Source organism: Bactrocera latifrons, unplaced genomic scaffold, assembly GCF_001853355.1.
Source record: "Bactrocera latifrons isolate USDA-ARS-PBARC rearing strain unplaced genomic scaffold, ASM185335v1 scaffold_261, whole genome shotgun sequence".
Taxonomy (NCBI): Eukaryota; Metazoa; Arthropoda; class Insecta; order Diptera; family Tephritidae; genus Bactrocera; species Bactrocera latifrons.
The window spans coordinates 102,361-124,335 of record NW_017536197.1 but is presented as its reverse complement, the minus strand read 5'-3'; the positions used below and the strand labels follow the sequence as shown (position 1 = coordinate 124,335).

Below are 21,975 nucleotides of genomic sequence, written 5' to 3'. Positions count from 1 at the left end.
TTTTTTTTTTTTTTTTTTTTTTGACAAAATTGCTGCTTGACACAGGAAAGCATGATCCTTTTTTGCTCGTCAGCTTGTAAGCTCCTCTTGTTGTTATTGACTCGTTGTTTGTCGTTTGTCTATTCGCTGCTGCATGCAACAGCAAGGACATCGTTGCAAGCTCCGCTCAGTCGTTGCAGYTACGSYGGTCGCTGGCTCAACGCTTTAGTGCCATTCCAATGCCGTTAGATATTTAGCTCCCAGGTCACATTAACTTATCTTTTATGTAAAGAACCTCCGGCTTTGAACTTCGACTGTCACACTGCAGCAATTGCTTTTGCATTTTGCAAGACGTCGCTGTAACTGGATGCCCCTCGCCCTTTCGTCTTCGGTACGATGTCACTTCCTAACTGGGTTTTCATAATGGAGCTTCGACGTCTCCAACTTTGTGCTTGGTCTCCCTGGCGTCCGACGTCAAGGTCTTTTCACTTCGTTCCGCTGCATTTCTTTGCTTTGRTTTGCTGTACTTTGCTTGTTATTACAACGCATTGTAACGATTCGATTTCTTCTTGACACGTCTTTGTGCAAAGTGTTTCGACATCTTCGACCTGCTATTTGAGTGTCGTTCGACTTTTGTGCTAACTGCGATTTGGACGCACTGTGAGAAAAAAGTCGTGTGCTTATGAAGTGAAAAGGACAGAAGGAAATCCAACGCCAACGTAATTAAACAGAGGTTAAGACACAGCGCATATTTTTACCTGATCTTAAATCTAATAGTTTTGCTGTGAATGAGTCTGGAACAACCATGAAAGCATAACTTTGTATTCTAAGACTCAATCTATGAGGAATCTTAGGAAGAGCATAATCTATTAAGCATTCACGTTATAAAAAAAGAACTGAATTCAAAATTACATATAGAGATCTTTCTACTCAACGTCCGAAACCACCTTTCTTAGCTCAGTAAACTAAGCCTGACTTTCATATCATTTCACTGATTATTGGTTGGTTGGTTGCAAGGAAAAGAGCAAGAACGGTAATATCCAGGCGGCCGCACTTAGGCTATTATGAGGCCCATTGTTCTCCCGAATGGTTAKCAAATATCGAATCGGACAGATTAACTATCACCGAAGGAGCGTAAGGGGAGTTAAGTTTGTATTGCCTTTACCCAGAAACCCAGTACCTTTGAAAGCCTAGTAACTGAACTGTCCAGTTAACCCAAAATTATTTTATGCCAACGGAAGCGTAAGAAAAAAAGAAGAAAATGTGAAAATCTGAGGCTTAGGCAATGTACTTACGGTATTTGTGTTTAGGAGTGTGTCTTGGCAAAACCTCTTATTTTTTACCAGATTTCACTTTAATATCAAGAATCAAAAAATCGGCAAATAGAAGACAAGKTCTACAATAAAAGTGTATCTTATTAATGCACACAAAGTCGAAAGATCRAGTAACTGTACTTTTCTCTGTATTCATCGCCGTCACTGCTTCTGATGGTGTCTTTGCTGTCACAAMAGAAATGTGATTTTCGCAAATTTCGTAAAATTATCCCAGTGTCACTGCGACTTCTTCATTACAAATATGTGTTACGTTATTGTTGTTGTTAGTTTTTGGATTACTGCAGTAGTTTAATAGTTGCAGTGTGCCGCTCTATTGTCGAYTTGCTTTGATGGCTGAGTCTGTGGTACGATTTTATGCGCTTGTCATAACACAATCAACAACTTCCACAAACAACTCGAAAAGCGATGAATGAGAGCTGAGGCAACCACTCCCTACACCCACCAACTGAAAAGATCGACACTTCGTTTCGATTTCGTCGTTTGCGCTCGTATAACTTCGACTTCGACATCCTTGTCACTTAAATCTAAAATTTTTGTTGTTGCACAGCATTGCCTTCGCTTTGCTGCTACTTGACGCCTTGGGACATCCAGCTCCAGCTGTGGCTTTATCTAATGTTGTTGTTGGTTGTTTTTATTGTTGTAGCGGTGCTCAACGAACTCTTACCACACTTTCTGCTGCGCCACGCTTTCACCATCCTCAGCATTACCTCACTTTGCTTTGGCCGGATGTCTCGGGGTAATTTAGATAGCGTTGCTACTTAGCCCGYTATGTCGCCGCTGTTTGATGTCTGCTCAATTGTTTGCCGTTACTTTGGTTGTTTACGACAACATTTGTGTTGTTGTTTAGTTTTAGACTTCTAATAACAGTTGTACAGCTTAGTGGGCAACAAGTTAACAATTGATGTTGCTAATACTTTCAGAAAGTTAGTCTGAGTTGGCTTTAAGAAGAAGTCAGTGTAGTTCTTTCTTGCTTAGCTGATAGTAATTGGAAGCAGAAATAAGCCAGAAAAGATTTAACGCTATCTTAGACCACCGTAGCGTCTTTTAAGCCGAGGTGGCTGAWATCAAGGTAGCAATACATGTACACGAAGTGCAGCTTCCTTCAGAGAGGTATACACTCTCTCCGTTAGCCGAGCGATTATATTAGCTTTGTGTTCCCTGACTGTGTGCTCAAATCTATTTGAAGAGTGCATGACCTTATTAGCAATACCTTCAATCTTTTTCCACATTAAACTTATATGGGTCACAGCAGAATCGGCGGAAGCTGCAAAGTCGATGAGCTTGTTAGGGAGAGCATTTTTTCCTTAACTTCATCTGATTAAAAGCRAGTCGGTTTTCCGATATCTTATTGTGTTTTGACGTTGGATCTTTGGACCTCCAGTGAACTCAGCAAGGTCACTTGTGCGACTAGCAGATCCTTCTGGTCTAGACTTAACTGTTAGGGGTACTCCGAACTATTGACTTTGGCAAAGGAAATCTTGCCGTAATTGTAGATGTTCTTTCTTTTTGCCAAAGCTGAAYGGAGAAAGGCCAGAAGGTAGAAAGTCTGTTGTCACTTTCACGTAATAAAGTTGTGGTAAGCTCAAACCTGTACATTGATCTATAAGGATCTAGGATCGAAGCTTATGGGTAACACAAAGGACGAATATTAATCGAGTTAGAATCAACCCCGCGATCTCAGCTTTCTAACTCTTCCACGTAAAATTGTAGCTGAAAAAAGATTTATTATTATCCTTTCTGCGAAAAGCATTTTATAATAATTCAATCTAACCACATGGCGCCAACTTCTCTCGAAACACGCTTCAACGCAGAATAAAACTACAATAGGACTAAAAGTTTTATGATTAAGTTTTTAGTATCTATTCCATAAAGATGAGATGAGACAACATACGAACCTGCCAGAACATCACAGTTCGGAAAATGATAGTATGTCTCATATATTTCCTATTAAGAAGCATAACAATGGCCTACACTCATTTAGGTGCCTAAGTTTTTATACCTGATTTTGGATGTATTTTATGAGTTGATACAAGAAAACAAGTCACATTTTCCATATCTGCTCTTGTTTATAAGAAAGAAGAAAAAACATCTACATACATTGCTTAGTGTATGMCAAGGCGTATGAGTGATGCGCGATGCGGTGGCTGGCAAGTGCTTGCAAACATAGTATACGTGGAAATTAAAATGAGAATTGTAGGTAAACCAGAACTGCCAGCTGACATCTAGTAGCGGGAAGTGGTTCATCCTATACTATACTATACCGAATACTGAAGCGCACAGAGCTGCACCAAACCAAAAAAGTTTTTTAGACCAGTGTAATAATCTTTTCTCAAATAACTTTTTGCTCAGGTGTTTCCGCTAAAATCATCCCTGCAGTCACTTGCTTTAAGCGATGTCGCCTCCTCAACCTGACGACTTATTGTTGATATAGAAAAGAAACCGTTCTAAGCGAATTAAATTTGGTTAAATTTACTCGACTTGTGTTTGGAGTACTTTCATCGTTTATTATTTTAGAAACTCGATAGACGAAAACGGAGAGAGGCAATAATTAATTACTTCACGGATATATTGATCAGTGCTTACTTGGAGATCCCTTAATTGGAAAAGGAAGCATAATAGAGCCTTGGTACATAGTCATTAAAATACTTCTAACAACACTCATTATCCGCAATGATCTACTTCGGCTTTAAATAAATGTAAATCTATCGTACTCGATCGGAAAGTTTGTTCTTATAACTCGCAAGATGTTTCCTTTAACGTATGGGAGTCTGCTTATGAATCCATGTATGTTTTAAWACTTAGACAGGTTATATTAASTTTTCCACGACGTTTGTAACCCCTAAAAGGAAATTTTAGAGATCCTCTAAAGAATGAATATAAATAATGAGCTTGAGACGATTTAGTCGTATCGGTTAGGTTAGATGGCGCGTTCAGAGAGATCGCATATGGACTCTTTTGTAGTCCTCTGTGAAGCCATAAAAAAAAAATAACTTCTGTATTCGAACTTATAAATTAGCAAAAGCTTTAGTAGCCAATACAAATTTGCAAAGGCGTTTAATTTACATTTCTGCTAATTTGGTGATATATCTGAAGGTATGTGTTCTTGACCTTCCAAACGCTAGAGGGTCAAGAAGGAAGTGCACTTCATCTTCTTTCATACAGCTTTTGTAGATGACGTCTGAGTGGATGGTTACTTTTCTCAAAGTGTCTGAGCAATAAATGTACTACTGCCTTAACTGCTGCAATCCCGGCTTGGAAAACACTGTAATAGTCAGGAAATCTGAAGCTGAAGTTGATAGAGAGCTCATGCCAGTAAGCGCCCCTTCCAACCTTCCCCCAAGCTTTGACCCGTCCCTAAAGATGCTCACTGCCTCATTGACTGTAGTGCATCTGATGGTAAGCGCTGCCCGTTAAACGCTTCTTTGCAAATGTATTCTTTTTTGTAGCCCTCCGACACATAAAGACTCTATAGAATATAAAGAGCCAGACTGTGGTGTCGTAGAGGCAGATGACCGCTTTCGGTGAAAGACCCCACTTTTTTGCYAATTGCTGCTCTAGAGTAGTATAAGGTAATCGATGCATTTTATACCCTRAACAGGGTATATTAAGTTTGTCGCGAAGGTTGTAACAGCTAAAAGGAAGCGTCGGATACCCTATAAAGTATATATGAAAATGATCACTATGTTGAACTGAGTCGATTTAGCCATGTCGGTCTGTCTATCTGTATATATACGAACTAGTCCCTCAGTTTTTAAGATATCGTTTTGAAATTTTGCAAACGTCATTTTCTTTTCAAAAGGCTGCTCATTTGTCGGAACTGCCGATATCGGAAGATTATAACATATCGCTGCCTTATTAACTGAACGACCGAAACTTCCTCATTTGACGATATATTTTCACTAAATTTGGTACAGATAATTTTCTATGGACCCAATGTAATCTCCGAAAAAGTTATTCAGATCGGATTACTATAGCGTATAGCTTCCATACAAACTAAACACATAGTTTTTAAAAGAAATGCAACTGTGAAGGGTATATTAGCTTCGGTGCAGTCGAAGTTAACGTTTTTCCTTGTTTTGTTCTGTCTTCGATATTCGGCTTCCATGAAAGCTTTCTACTCAGAATGCGTCCTAGATATTTCACTATATTCGCCAATTGCAGACGAATATCTCTCATTTGCGGCAGCGGTGCCGCCAGGATCCATAGAAGAGGAGAAATAACTCCACCTTAGGTGGTTCAACTACTCACATTTCGTCGAGCAAGATACGTTGCCCCATTCCGTTTCAATCAGTTCCTCGCTCAGAAGACAGAAAATGAGGTGTTTGAGATTTGATTCAACCCCAGCTGAAAGCTCCCTCAATATACCTAATAGCGAATTCTTTGACCCATTCCATCAGCCTCTCCAGAGTTTTTAGTAAGAAGAAGGGGAGGTTGATACCGCTGAAGTCATTGGCCTAAACGTGGGAGCCCCTACCAATCTTCTGAATGAACATAACTCTGACTTGTCTACACGTCCCCGGGATGTAACCCAGTCTTATGCAGTTCGCAAAGAAAGATGCCAACTAGTTGCATGAAAGGTTTGAACGAATTGATCGCCAAGGTCAAATAGGTCAAATACCGACCACTTTAGCTAAAAGCTGCTATATAAATTAAACGATCAAAAACAAAAAAATAATAGTTGATACCCTTTCGTGCTAAAAAAATGCAGTTGTGAAGGGTATGAAAGTTAAGTTCACCCGAAGTTGAAGTTTTTTTTATTTAGATATGTCTTTATTCACTTAAAATCTGCGAAATCTCCTCAACCAAACCCATGAGCTCAGAATTTTGCCAGTTCTTTAATAATAACTTTCTTAAATTCTGCATTCAATTTGAGGAATTATAGGCAGCGTAGTTTCCTCTTTTCTGCACGAAGCGCTCCTGTCGAACGCTGTCAACTCTTCGTCTTCTTTTTCTGGCACTACTTAAATTGCAAGAACTAAAAGACGAGCACGTGCCTTCGCATACGAAAAGATGGACAACGTAACGTCATTATCGTTAAAAGAGAGCCGACAAGAGCAAATAAAATACATACGAATGGTTTAAAAGCAACAACAATAAGAACGATAACAAAAATAACGTGGTGATTTGTAAAAGCAAAGAGTGGGGAATGGGGCGAAAAAGGAAGCGAAAGAGAGGGAGAGAGTGAGTAGCTGAGTTGCTTGTTGCAACTAATGTGGTAATATATGTACATCTATAGTATATGTATGCATAAAAATTAGTATGGTGTGTTGAACACAATGCTCGCGACAGACTGCAGCAGCACGACAGTGAAGTGAAAATGGCATTGTGAATCCTACTACATGAACAAAACAACGCAGTTGTGCATTTTGCATGTACACAATTTCGTTGTGGCCATACTAATAAGTAAATAGGTAAATATTTTTGCTTTAAATCATCAATTGTTATTACAAATGATGTAACAGAGCTATTTTATGATTTTATTTGTAAAATAACGTCAGGTTTGTTAAAGCTGTGAATAATTTTACATTTTACATATTATCTCTATTTTCCATTCTACTGTCAACTCTACTGTCGTCCTACTGTCGTTGGCAAATATAGGATTAAATTGAAGTTAGCGAGAACGACAACTGTHGGCCTGCAGTCGTGTAGTCGTGCAGCTGTCAAAATAGGTCCGTCCATAAGAACGTGTGTATTTTAAGATTKGACAKATGTCGTTTGCAGTCTGTTGCGAGCATTGTGTTCAACACATAAATCTATATATATATATTTRCTCCATACATGCCTATGTGCTTATGTACGTATATACAAAAGTAGTGTTAAAATTTTGTTTCTGTTGTAGAAGTAGGTAAATAAAATAAGGAAATCAAAAATAACAAGTAATATGTATAATAAGATACACTAGAGTATATGCGTTTGTACGCCTACAAGTCCAACAGCAATGCAGAAATACATACCTATAATATTTTGYTAGTACCAACAACATCAAAAATGTATATATGTTGAACAAAAACAACAAATATTTTCGTTCCTAGATATTTCGTAGCGGCTTAATGCTACCTTCAATAGTTTTCCTTCCAGCTGCATGGAGTGTTGAGGGTYAAGTTGCTCATACCACAAGTAGCACACATAACTGCCAGCAACAACACACCGAGCACACAACCAGCAAGGAATCGCTCATAGCGCATAGGGAAGTGGTAGTTTCGGAGATAAACTATGACGTCGTTGCTGGTGTTATTGTTGTAGATATACTGTATTTGTTGTTGTAGGAAACTATTTGTATTTTTGTTGTAGCCGAAATATGTTGTTGTTGGTGTCGGAGAAATTTTCGTTTTTTGTTTTTGTTGCCACCGCCAGCTGCGCACGAATCGGCATACGAATGACGAACAGCGTATTGCATAAACGAGGTTAGGTAACGCCCCTATACGTGACTATCGGCACTAGCGGGCGGCACCCGATTGGCGCACACACAAGCCTCYGCTTTTGTATGTATATATGTGGGAGTATATGTACTTATTACGAAATATATAATTTAACTATAATTGCAGGCGCTGCTGAAGGCCGGGTAGTAGGGAGCATAGCTGTGTGTTGGCGTCACTCGGCTCGGGCTTCGCCTACAATATTTTGCAAGGGTTGTTCGTGCTGGCCCACTAGGAATTCGTAATGCAATTACAACAAAATCTAAAGATTCTCATTATGAGTTATGGTGTTTTTAGKGCTTGCCGCGGTCGGCATTTTAGGTAATTAAAGGAGAGTTGTAAATTTGGCATAACAGACTTTGAGCTGGTCAGTTKAAAAACTAATTAGTACTAGAAATTTCTTGAAATTAAAATTTTCTACCGTTATAATATTTTTTTTTCTTTATAAATATTTTTTATTTCAAAATCTTGACTATTTAATTCCAAAATAGAGAAATATTTAGCGTGACACTCTTCAACTACTCCATTACTCAACTCATCACTCACCTACTCCCTCATTTCCCATTCGTCGGCTTTCAAGCGCCTTTTCACAAATTTTATATGCCACTTATTTTGTGGTAACGTGAAAAAAGTTTTATTTTTCTCAAGTAAAGCAATGACCTTTGACCCTTGCGTTGTTGYATTACATGACAAACTATGAACTTTGTCAGAGCTTTTTTTAATATTTCCCTCAACAAGAAATCAAACTTATTTCCCATTCGATTTTGCAAGTATATTGAAAAAGTTATCTGAAGTGTYTGGCCAAGCATTTGCACCSAACTTGGTTATAAATGGCATGCTTGACCGCTCTCCTSCTTWCCCCTTCCACAAACGCACGTGAACGCTCTTCAATCAAAMTAGTCTGTTGCCATAACTTACAACATTTTCTACACCCTTATCCCCATARYTTATTTTGTTCTGTTCATCTTATGTATTTTAATTTATTTCAAGTGCGTTTTAAATCAGTTTTATTGAGCAACAAACTTCGGCGCCTTCAAATACTTTCAAGAACCACTTCAGCCGTACATTTTACCTATGATAACTAGCAAATAACTGCACGTATATTTCTCCTTCCATCAAACTCGTGTTCTATTAGTATTCGGTCTGTCCTAGCGCATTGCCCAACCAAGGATAGACGGAGGGACATGTATCGCACACATTCATATAACGTGTCTCCCCCGTCCCCATTTTCCGGAGTCCACAGTTGCGTTTTATGCATGTKGTATTCGGTTTTTTCGGACAACCTGGGAAGGGTTTACCCAGGGAGGGATGTTTCATGTAGTGTATAACGCCTGAAGCGGTGGTTAGGTAGACGTCGGGTAGCGTGTTCACAYATAGAAGAAATCTGTAAGAAGACATTGGTTGGCAAAAGTTATAAAAAATAATATTCTTGTTTTGTTTTAGGTAACTCTGGCTCTCTGAAAGGTATTAAGCGCTCTCACGTTGAGCTACTTCCATGATAATACATACAGGTTTTTATTTTATATATATAGGATGTAAGAATAATATGGAAGAATCCAAGAAATAAGGTTTAATATCTTATATTGAGAAAGTTTCTACTCTATCAGGTACTATAAAGAAAATTTTATTGGATCATTCACTAATTCTATCTGATTACCACACAAGTCCATGTATATCGAAACCCGGGGGAATATAACAGTGCCAAAGAGATAGGTTAGGTTATGATGTTGATCCTACTAGGGATCTCACTTAGACAGCTTAGAATGTCGGTCCGTTGTGCTAATCAAAATAATATATAATGGATCTCAAGGCACTTAAAAATCGACCAGCCGCTTTCAAATTTATTTATATGACTAATGGCGATTCCGGCTATGTCTTCAGATTCCCCGAAGGTACAACAGGAAATATGTTTCAACCTTAGTCTTGAAAGGACTGGATAAGGGATGGAAAACTGCCTAAATGTTTCCACCACACCTTTCTATATACGACTTTGGCTACTTGCGCCCGTCAAGATTTTTAGACCAGCCGCATGAATATTGTATAACGTTYAGTAGTAACCCCTACGATTGCAACAAGATAGTCTTTGCTAAGGCCAAGTAGTTCAAAAGCTCTTCTGTATTTTACTCTACGCCAAAAGGATATTACAGTCGAAGAGGAACGGGTTGGTGACAAGTGCCTTCTACGCGCATGAGAGGTCTATTGGTCTAGTGCTAGAACCCAACATACTAATAAAGATTCAACTCGGTCCCATTTCAATGTAAGCASAACAAATGTGAGAACTCTCTCTAATGAATCGGCTTTGCAGTTGCCAGCGACTTCTGTATGACTAAACACACAAATGAGTATGTTGAAGAAGTGGCTTGATGTTATTTCAAGTGAGATTGTACATTGCTTGACTAGCTTTGAGCGCATAGTTAGCGAGCACAACGCTGATATTGCCGATCTGCTATGGGAGAAATGATCACCACTCTGAAAGAGGCTGCACTACGTAGCAGTATGTTTTTATCCAGTCTCTGTCAAAGACTCAATAAAAAACGTTTTTTTAAACATACACAGCACACAAAGGGTTAGCTTCAATCACTTCAGTATCCCAAAACTGCTACCTACTTTCTGAAAGCCTCAAAATAATGCCGTCCACGCTGGAACCAAGCCGCATGCAGATACATGCCGAATGGTGCACGATTACCATCATAATGCCTTTTAAAGTTGTTCACCATCCATTCGAACAAAGTATCTACTTCATCCTTCGGTGGAAATATGCAGCCATCAATCATGGCACAGCTATAGCCAGCAGTGTCAAGCCAAGTGACCATTGGACTGACCCAAAATCCTGGAATCGCAGCATTCGGACATGGACCAATCTGGCAATCTTGCGTCGAACGATAGTCGAGCGTATAGGGCCACATGGGAGGGTTACGTTGCGATGGCCACGAGCTATCGTATAGGAGCCCTAAACGCTTAGCAGCCTCATAGGTATTATTTCCAGAGATCTGTAGGAATGGTAAACGCACACCGCGTATATGTTTACGATTCACTTTGGCGAATTTCACCAACATTTCAATTTGTTGACCGAATTCAGCCATCAGAAGTTCCACATCTGCCTCACGCCAGTAGTCTGTGCCGGAGCCGTGCGTAACCGAATGCAACGCTATCTCATGACCTTGTTGGTAGAGKGCATTCACCAGTGCATAATCGGTGTACTCGTGTGAGACGAAAAAGGTGCCGCGCACACTGCAGTTATCCGGATTTACTAGTCCATCGAAGAGCTGCTGATACTGCTCATAGTTAATGACATTCACAGCATCATCGAAGGTCACCGTGATAAGCTGAATGGTTTAATATGCAAATGTAAAAAAAAAAAAAATAGATATCACTGAAAATTTTGCGTGTTTTCTACCGTACAGACCTGTGGTATTTCCTTTACGTGTTCTTTGAAGTCGGCGCTGGGTAAGCGTAGGCCCGAACAACGGCAATTCGGCAGCTGACACTTCTCGATATTGCAATGACTTGCTTTTTTAAGCGGCAGAAAACTGCCGGTGGCATTCTCTTCGCATTGCACCAGCACTGCACTCAAGACAATAAGTAGAATTGCTGCRGAAGTTGTTTTCTCTAACATAGCTACGACTTCTAAATTCTTCTTTGCGATTGCCGTGCACTCTTTTATGCTTTCGCGAACGCTGTTGAAATATTGTTGTGCCAATATCTTATCATCGTCGATAATTTGCTAATGATKTTGTCACCTAATGTTCGACATAAGTAATGTGTTTGTTGTAGTACAAGAATCATTTGTTCAGAATCTTGTAAATTAATTGTGCTAATTAGTGCAAAATTTTTAGCGCCCTTTTCTTCTGATGATTTTTCAATACGTATTTATTCTAATTATGGTGACTAATATGTGTMGGAAATAGCTCTCCGAAGTTAATGTTTCCTTTCTGAACATTAGCAAGCGGTTACGTCAAGAACATAGAGACTAGGTCAAAGAAAACGCTTTCTTTGGCTTATTCTCTATGTTCTTGAGGTCTCGCTACTTAAATACTTGTATATTAGAACGCATACCCTTATTTCCCACCAATTCCGAGAGACGGATGAGATTTCTGCTATTTTTGAAAGTTTTCAGATTTTCATTGAGGTTTTGAGTCCAGGTGGTTTCAGATTTAGTAATTTCAGATTCCCTGTAAGTTCAAAGAACTTGTATACTTTTGAGGCATCGTCTTCGTCTATTGACTCATATTACTTTCCCCTAAAAATAAGCGAGCTTTTAGGTTATGAGATCCGCGTTGAGTCTTTAAATGACTCTGCTTTAAGTCAGTGCGTGAAAGCTTCCAGCCTAAATCTTCCTCTCAAACGACACGATATCGAAAAATACTCGCATTTTGTTTACCTAATTCCGGAAGATTTTTCTGTGTTATATTTTTCGYTTCATGATATGAAATACTTTTAGAAAATATTAAAAGCTTTAGGTTAACAAAATACAACAAAATTCAAAATATTTACAAATATTACCTTCATTGTATTATAGAACTTTTCAAATAACTTAAGCCTTTTTAAAAGTGATATTATTATGGATTTTATCTGTTTCGAGTGCGTCTTTACTCCACACTTTTCCATTTCTTAAAACTTTATTTCGCTTTTCTCAAAATAACTATCTGTTCTAATTTTCTACAAAATTTATGAAGACAAATGATCCTCTCCAGCAAACTGTCATAAACCATGTGACATCTAAAGCTCTGAATAAGCACATGAAATAAAATTTGTTGAGCTTTCAAAGATTAGCGCGGACACCAACCACAATTTATAAAAAAAAACACACCGAAATAAGTAAACGTGATGAATGAGTTTCTCACAGTAAAAAGGGGACGAAAATTTAGAAAAGTTACGCTGAATTGTTTACGAAATAGTGGGGTGAACCAAAAATAGTGAGGCGATGAGTTTGTTAGGGTAGCATTAGTAAACAAAGAGTGTGAGACACTCACCTCTCATTAATCGCCTCAAGTTTGTAATGAACCTTGCACCTTGCACAGAAAAATTATCAGAATAATGATATTCTTTATTAGTTTTAGTCACTTGTACTATAAAGTGTGGAAACTTAAGAAGTGGTTATTAACTTAATCGGTATATATTGCATTGTTTTCTAGTTTCTATTGTAGTGGTGGTTCAAGAAGCTCTCAGCATCAGATTACCACAAACAAACTTCTGTGTACTTTAAAACAAGAAAAAATACATAAATAGTATCTCTCATTACAACAAAAAAGTATTTGTTACAAAATATAARAGTCAACTGGCGAATTATGAGTTTACGTGAGCGCAGAGCTGAGCACTTCTTTGTCCATCTTTTATTTATACCAGAGCATTTTTATTATTATGCACGWGGACATTTGCAAAAACAAAAGTAGTTCTTATTTTAGCAAGTTTAGTGCATGGCCAACTGTCACGATAACGTAATTTCTTCTAAAACATTTGGGTAAACCTTAAGTGAGTTGAAAAAACAGCGGAAGACGAAGAATGGAAGAAAGCAGAAACGTTTAGTTTGTGTTAGCGTTGTTGGAAGACGTGATGAATTACGCTTGCTTGCAGTGCGAGCGACTAATAAGCTGCAGTTAAGGCGCACTTAAGTTGCACTTAAGTGACCTCTAACAAGCTTTCGAGTTAGTTAAGTAGTCTAAAGGGTGCGCTGGCACACTTGTGGGTATAGAGTGAAGATTTTGTGAGGCAACTAATGGTTGAATGGATTAAAATTTAGAAATGAGAGATGAGCAAAGTTTGCTGACTATTTTTGGGATTAAAAGAGAGAGGAGAGATAAAGTAAACAAGAATTTTAAGGAAAAAAAAAGACCGCGAGTCCTAACCGAACTACTTTCCTAAAACATGTACCATTATTCTTTGATTCCATAACAATGGGAGCTTGTATCTAGAAACCAAATTAGTAAGAAGAGGTCAATACAAATTAACCGAGCGATAAATTTTACGGCAATTTCCTCGAGCGCTGTCATAAAATGAATTRAGACGATAAGTGAGTGAGTAAAAATTGCATCATTTATTGATCTTAATCTAAGGAGAAAGGTTCTTCCAACTTTCAGAACGAGCGCTGGTATTGCCGATCTGCTATCTTTCGAAAAGAGGCTGCACTTCGTARCAGAACATCTCCCGCCACTTTAACAGCCCCCACTTTTGCCTGAAAAACATTATATTGAACAGGTAGTCAGTCTGAAGCTGATTTTGACCATTAAATTTTTGTTCGCAGCCTCGGCCCATCCCTGACAAAGCTCAYTGAGCTTCTCGAGCGTCTCTTTTTCATCCACATTCCTCGTCAGTATGTGCGCACGTCTAAGCTCTTTAGTTTTCAGGTATAAGCTTGAAGTAAGAGAGAATATCGGCGGTGCAGGTTTCGTTCAATTTAAAAGTTCTCTCGCCAATCCATTTACAGCTGAAGACAAATTAGTTAGTCCAAAAATAATTATATGGATTCCATGACAGAAAATTTTTAGACGACTTTCAGAAATGAATATTTAAGGAGCTCATCTTAAGAGTGTACCTAATATAATGATTAGAATGAYGAATTATGATAAAGACGGTATTTTCGGACAAAAACTTTATTATTGCTGCTCAAAACTGCAACCTTCTATGGATCATTACGGAGGCGATCACGGTTTCAAGGGGATGATAATATAGAATCGGTGGAAAACGATGTTTGTAGTGCATAATGAATGACGCTTGAAGCAATCGGATAATAATAATGGCTTAGCCAAATCCAAACCACAGAACGTCGCATCTCGTGAGGTACAAATCGGTCTGACAAAACGAAGATTATAATCGTATAATTTCCTTAAGTTAACTGGCTGCTGTTTATAAATAAWGATTGCATCTCTTCTTCATTCTTCCTTTTTATACTCACAAACCTCAAATAATAGTTATAATAGAGATTCATATACAAAAAGGGCGAAAGATAGAGCATAGAAACCTCTAAACCTAAAACACTTGAGTTTTGCTGAGTTTTAAAGCATCTCGAACCAATTTTGAAAAATTAACTTAGTTGAATAAGTTCGAAAAACCCCATAAACAGTATTTACACCAAAATAAAGAAATAAATTTAATTCCACGCCGTCTGACAGGCGTACAAATGGAAATTCTACGCTAAATGCATTATGCCCTGAAATTTCCAGTCATGGAGGTGACTGCATTACTACTACCCCGCTCGACGTTCTTGCTATTAACCCCGCCATGTCAGCCGTTGTTTTCTCTTCCTTATTTACTCCGTGCACTCAAGTCACGTACGCGTGCGTGTCGCACTCGCTCACGAACGAATTTCTTATGAGTATTTGTTCGAGGCAAGAAGTCTTCGCTGCTCCCACACAAGCACATCCTTTCTCCGGGCCGCCACTTTATAAAAGTCAACCTRCCAAATGTGCATATTCGTGTACTCGAACTCGCACGTGTATGTGTGCGTTGACTTGGCTGCGTGTCACGCACGTCTCTTGGCTTGTGCAACTAAATTAAATGCAAAATTCCATTTGTCGCCCGAAAGCAGCGCAAAGGTGCACATCTTCGGAGACCGCGTTCGTTGCAGCTTCTCCTTGAATTGGGCTTCTTAAGGCCACTCAAGACCGGTAATGTGGAAAAATKTTGGGTCCATTCGGAAGGCTGCTTCGATTAAGCTGCGATGGGAAGCCAGAAACAAGCTGGACGTGCTGGCATGCCAAACTGATTGATTACAAACTAGAAAAGTATATGTATACAACATATAGAAAATCATAGACAAATTTGGAACACTACTCTCTCATCTACTTGAGAGATGTAAATGGTAAACAGTAAGTGGCAGCTCTCATGCTCACAGTATAGATAAAGGCACCACAGTAAAGGATGATACTAGTTAAAATATATTTTTCATATCTTAGATTTGATGCACTTTTGTTTTAAAATTGTAGGTTTTGTATATGTTAAATATATACAATATATAATTTATAATAAAACAGCAGCAAACTGGGAATCTTTCAGAAAGCTTACTATTTTAGATGTTATTGTAGAGTTGCCAAMTGTACAAAATTTTTCTTAAAAAAATTCACCCTAAATTAAACTAAATTGAACTAACCAGAGGTATAATTTGACTTACAGTTTAATATGCCTTTGAAGAATTGCAACTTATTTGCCACCAATTCATTAATTTCAATTAAGAAAGAARCAAATCTTTAATACTGGTAAGAAATTAAAAAGAACCTGCAAGGCTTAAGCTAATTATACTCTGAACAGGGTTTATTAAGTTTGCCACGAAATTTGTAACAYCCAAAAGGAAGCGYYSGAGACCCTATATAGTATATGTACTGTACTATATATAAATGATCAGTATGTTGAGCTGAGTCSATTTAGCCATGTCCGTSTGYMTGTCTGTCTGTCCGGCTGTATATATACGAACTAGTCACTCAGTTTTTAAGATATCGTTTTGAAATTTTGCAAACGTTATTTTCTCATCAAGAAGCTGMTCATTTGTCGGAACTGCCGATATCGGACCACTATAACATATAACTGCTATTCAAACGAAATGCTCGGAATCAAGTTCTGTTATGGAAAACTTTCACATTTGACAATGTATCTACACAAAAGTTGGCACTGGTTATTTTCTAAGATAGTAATGTAATATAAGAATAAATTATTCAGGTCGGATTACTATAACATATGGCTGCCATACAAAMTGTACACATAGCTACTAAGGGAAATGCACCAGTGAAGGGTATATTAGCTTCGGTGCAGCCGAAGTCAACGTTTTTTCTTGTTTTTATTTCAATTTAAATATATTATGGTTAATTTTAAAAAATTTATAAACAACATCACAATACATTTACATATATACTTACAATATACTTATTTATATTACATAGGTTGCCTTTTATATTTCGGTATTAGAAAACAAAAACTATTTAAATTTGTTAATTTTTTTTCAAAATGTTCTCCATTAAGATCTATATTCTTTTGCAAGCGTTTAAGACAATTGTCGAAACAATTTTTCCAGCCTGGCTGAGGTATCTCCAAAATATGCGTTCTAAACGCATCAACCGCCTCTTCCGATGTGGAAAAACGTTGACCTACGGGGTCAAGTAAAAAGAAGTCATTCGTTCCCAAGTCAGAACTAACGATGGTCAGACAGATGACTGTGTATCACTTAGAATTTAGTGTACCGCGTTGTTCTAATGGTATGATTGTGATCTATCCACTTTTGTGCGATTCGACTTGAAATACTTGAAACACCCATTCAGTCGACTGTTGGGTCCTTTCCGGCTCAAGCGCATAAATCACGTTTAATCATCCCTCACAATTTCAGAGGCGTGTTTCGAAACACAGCTTAAGCATTTTTCAACAACTCTTACCACCAATCGACACGAGCATTTCTTAACGGGATCGACAAATTGTGTAAGTTCCAGCGTGAAGAATTTTTTKTTCACTTAAATGTCCACGCAATATTGAATGTTTGCTGGTCCTATTAAAGTCCATAGTTACCTCTATTTTCGATAGGTCACATGGCGATCTTGCAATATTAGTTTGTGCACGGGTCATTAGATTCCGGAATAACAACGTGTTATTAATGAAATTCGTGTTTGAGGATCTCCAAYCTCCATTGAATTCGCCATACCGTCGATAACCACTAGTCTCTGATGGAGCTTCACCGCSAAAAACTGAACTCAGTTCATCGATATCTTGTTGCWGAGTTTATCCACGTCGAAACTTGTAAAAAAAAATCGCTCAAAAAAGTTCGCAGTTTATTTTTTGGCCGAGAAGCATATTGCAMGTTACTGTAAGCAACACAAATRGCGTTCGTTTGTYAAAACATTCTGAGTACGTATAACATAAAAATGKCAAACTTTATGATGGAAWTGTGWGTTACCAGAYYGCAGCACTAGGGTTGCCAAATATGAAAATATARAAGYCAACAYACTTGTAATAAKAAGGGAATAMATTATSCAAGCTTAATAATAGTTACTTTATGTTGAAATAGATTTGTTTATGTTTTTATTAAATATTTTAATATACATAAATATTTTAGATTTGCTAGTCATTTGAGTAGTAGCTCTCCTTTTCATACCCCAAGTCAAACCAAYTAACTGTTTAACTATACATAAAGGCTCGAAATCCTTTGCCTTCAAGGTATTCGCTGAAATGATATTATCTTTACACCACGTATAGCGTATCGATGTGGTTGAAGTGTATTTGCACACAAAATCTTTCTGCACGCATACCCAGGCGTCCACATATCCCCCAACCAGATACTGTCATTTTGCTACTGATAAATGATGTGGAATTATGTTTCGCCGTGAGGCGCTTAATTAACTCATTCAACTGCAACACTCTGGCTGCAACACACATAGGATACACCGTTACATATTCATACTCACATATGAGGGTAACTGTAGACTGTAGAAAGTGGGAAGGATAGTCGAGGTCGTGGAATAGATATGCAATTTATTGTAAATGGAGGAWGAGCACTGAAGGCGAAGGTGAATGTCGTAAGCTGAGGTGAAAGGTGAGCTACAAGTAGGATATGAAAGTAATATTAACACAATTCAGAAATGCAACCTGTTGGAGTAGCATAGTTAAAGGCGCATAGAGTCATTAGTAGGGTCTCAGAGTAAAAAAATGAGAAACATCGAGAGTAACGGTCGATTCTGTGGATGACACTTTCAGAATCTGTGCTCATACATAGCTCTTTAGGATTCCTCGTTGCATCGTTGAAATGATAGTAATGGTCAACAAMTTTACGTACTTATGTCCCACACTTCGCATTAATCAATGGATTTATTGAGAGAMCACCTCAGTGAGCTGATAATTCCACTTTTTCGGCGGATTGATAGGCCACCAAGTTCGTGTGATATCAAGCCTGTAGATATTTTCTGTGGGCATATGTAAAGTATAAAGTCTATTTGGACAATCCTGCTTCAATTCAGACTGTGGTCGCCATAACATCACACRTGTCATTCGCCAGTCGAAATACTCTAACGATCCATCGAATATTGGACTTAGTCGATGGACCGTCTAAGACGAAACCGCTGACAACATCTCATAGAGATAATTTTCAAAAAATAAATGCAAAACAATGTTCATTTATTTTAAAGTTTCTGCGTTTTTATTTTAAAAAAGTAGGGAACCTTATTGTTAGTAATTTAAGATTTTGCTAAACATATTTACACTTTTTGATAGCTGTCTGGAAAGCAGGAGCAAGTCTACAAACAGAAACTATTTCCACAACTTTCTAATATTTGAAACATCRATCAAAAATGTATGTTTATAACACACTCAACTTTCTAATAAATATCGGATCAAGCCGTTATTCACGTCAATTTTTGATCTGGGTAATAAATTMACCATGAAAACGAAAATTTTAAGTGCAAAGAGTTTATACTATGAGGTTCCTTTATACATTATGCAGAAGACTGCAGGAAAATTTCTAAATTAGCATGGCGCAGACGGGGTAAACTGAAGAGGCTGCCACTATTAGTCTAATGTTCATAATAGTRCATGAAAGCTCGACTAAAATACTTAAGAGTTTAATACACACTTCACAAAATAATTGTATATGTCACTATTTATTACCGATTTTGCATGAAATACTAAATTTATTAATGGAAAAAATTCAACAAAATTTTGTTACAATGGAGGCACTTTACAACAACACTTGTATTTTTTTGTAAAACAAATTTTAATAAATTTCTTTCTTTTGTATTAACATTTTTAAGCCGGATAACGGCAGCGTCCGGCTGCAAAGACACGTCCTTTGGTGCAGGCATATCCATGGACTTGCAACAACACCAACATAATGAAGGCAATCCAAAGGAAACTGCTAAGCCAAAATGAGCGATTATATTGTTTGTTGTTGTAAATGCACCAGCTGCTCTGGTGAGAACTGCGGTTAACAAGCATCCTGTCGAGCCAAATGTTGTACGGCTGTAGGTGAAGCTGCTGAGGCAGGTGTAGTATGGAGTTACAAAAGGATGGATTGAAGTTGCAAAGGCTGATTTTTTAAATTTTTTCTCGATGTATTTTTATCTGTGAATAATTTTTTTTTACAATTTTCATAGAACTGTTTTTTAATTACTTTTTTTTCTCTCTCTTTAGCACTTGCCACTTCGCGTTTCGCTTTACAACTAATTGTTGCTTTTCGCTAACCGTTTTCATTTAAATGCCTTTAGGCCGGCCATAAGCCGTTAGTTGCTAGTACTCGCATTGTGGGYGTCGCACACCCCTCTTTGTCAACTGTAACTAATGCTTGGTGTTTACAACAAAATATTTGTAGTTTGTACTATTGTGATCCTTGCTTGTACTTAATTAGAATTTCCACTTTAGTGTGATTAAACGTATTAACTATAACTATCGCATCCCAAGGGTGYTGTATATCTACGTATTTACAACTTTTTTTCGTGCCAACTTAAGGTGTGTTCCGACGCCGCAAATAAAGTGCTTTCGCACAGAACGCTTTTCGAAAGTGCTTGCATTAGAGGTTGCTCTATGCAACTGAGCTTTGTTTCAACTGAAAAATTTATTATTTTTTTACCGATCTTCCTTGGGTGCTTTAGAAATATTTAATGCCAATCATTAATACAAGTTTATATTAGTTGCTTGTTCGATTCCCCACTTTCCCAGAAGTTTGGAATAGATGACGACTTTCGGTGGAAAAATTAATGCAAATTTTACATAAAATAAAGTATAATATAAGGAAAAAATATTAATTTCCGAAGCGAAATAACTTTAAAACCAGTCTTGTAAAGCAAATAAATGAATTCCAGGAAATATTTTTGACATATGGTTTTCCAGAAGAAACACTTAAAAAGAATATCGTTTAATGTTATAACCAAAACTTTAACTTTACTATGAAGAGAATTATTTGCCTTTATATTATAAAAACGATTTCTCAACAATCTTGGTGAGAGCCCATTCACATCATTATACCTTGAACAAGGAATATTAATTTTGCTAAGATCTTTGCAATATCCAAAATCAAATATTAGAGACCCTATAAGGCATGTATGCATTGAGATAAAAAGCCCCGAAAATTTTAATTAAATTCCCCATTTAAATGGTATCACAAAAAAAAAACTATTTTGCTTAGTTGGTCAATCAGATATTTACATTATCTACTTAAGTCGGTACACGTCAGTAGTGCGTTGCGATTTTTACAATGGATAAAAATATCGAACAAAGATTCTGTCTAATTTTTTTATTTCTAACCTAATTTAGTATGCGAAATCATTGCGAATGTTGAAGAAGGCTTAGGTGATTCAGTTTTATTAAAAACACAAACCCACGAGTGATACCAAGCCTTCAAAGAYAGTAGACAAGCTCCGTTTTRGTTGACCTTCGACCTMTACAACTGCGRAAAATATTAGTGAAAGATATGKTRCTCGAWAATCGTGTGGCAAGWGTTAAAGATATGTCAARCGAGATCAATATCTCTCGYGATTCCGTTCGAATGAGTTTKRTGGAAACGGGTTCTTACTCGGCCGSSCRGAATTRTGAAAGAATAATTCATGAATTTAACAAGATGATAATGCCATCGCATCGAGCMACGGTTTGGACCGACTGTWAAGTCAAAAGCGCAATGAATAYCWTCGAGCAATCACCRTATTCACCAAATTTTTTCACGTTCCCCAGACTGAAATTTCCGTTCCGTGGAACCCGTTTTTGATCGATCTAAGATATAAAACAAAATTCGTTGAAGGAGCTGTAGGTGATCCGAAAAAGCGAAATATAAAAAGTGTTTCGAAGACTGGAAAAATCTTTGGCATACATGTATTACATATTATTTATAAATATATGAATCATCGGCGTGACGAGCTAAATCTTTTTAGCCTTGTATGTCAGTCGCGWTTGTTTATACGCAGTAGTCTCTCAATTTTAAAATTTTTGAGATATCGGTATGAAGTTCTGCACAGTTTTTTTCTCGCCAAAAAGCTGTACATATGTCGGCACGGCCGATATCGGACAACTGTAGCATTTATATGCCATAGAAATTGAACGAACGGAATAAAGTTTTGTATGAACAGCCTTTCCATTTGACTAAATATACTATTTAGATCGAGTACTATAGCATACAGCTGCTTTTACTGATCAAAGATCTTGTAACGAATCTTTTATATTTATGAGGGGYTTTATAGCTTGATGCAACCGAAGTGAACGTTTTTTCTTCTTCTTCATTGAGCTTGTAATCAATTTCGCGCTGATAATACTTTGAACGAAACTAGCTTTATAGTTTATTCTTCTGTCACAGA

General features: G+C 37.5%; 1 protein-coding gene across 1 annotated transcript; it reads right to left on the bottom strand.

The window, feature by feature from the left end:
• Window positions 1-8,695: 8,695 nt before the first annotated feature.
• On the bottom strand, window positions 8,696-11,369 carry LOC108969692. The gene is made up of 3 exons (XM_018934571.1): window positions 11,136-11,369; window positions 10,337-11,055; window positions 8,696-9,113 (listed from the first exon to the last, which is right to left on the bottom strand). Exons 1-3 carry the CDS (start codon window positions 11,343-11,345, stop codon window positions 8,861-8,863), a joined length of 1,182 nt encoding a protein of 393 aa, XP_018790116.1. The 5' UTR covers window positions 11,346-11,369; the 3' UTR covers window positions 8,696-8,860.
• Window positions 11,370-21,975: the final 10,606 nt, after the last annotated feature.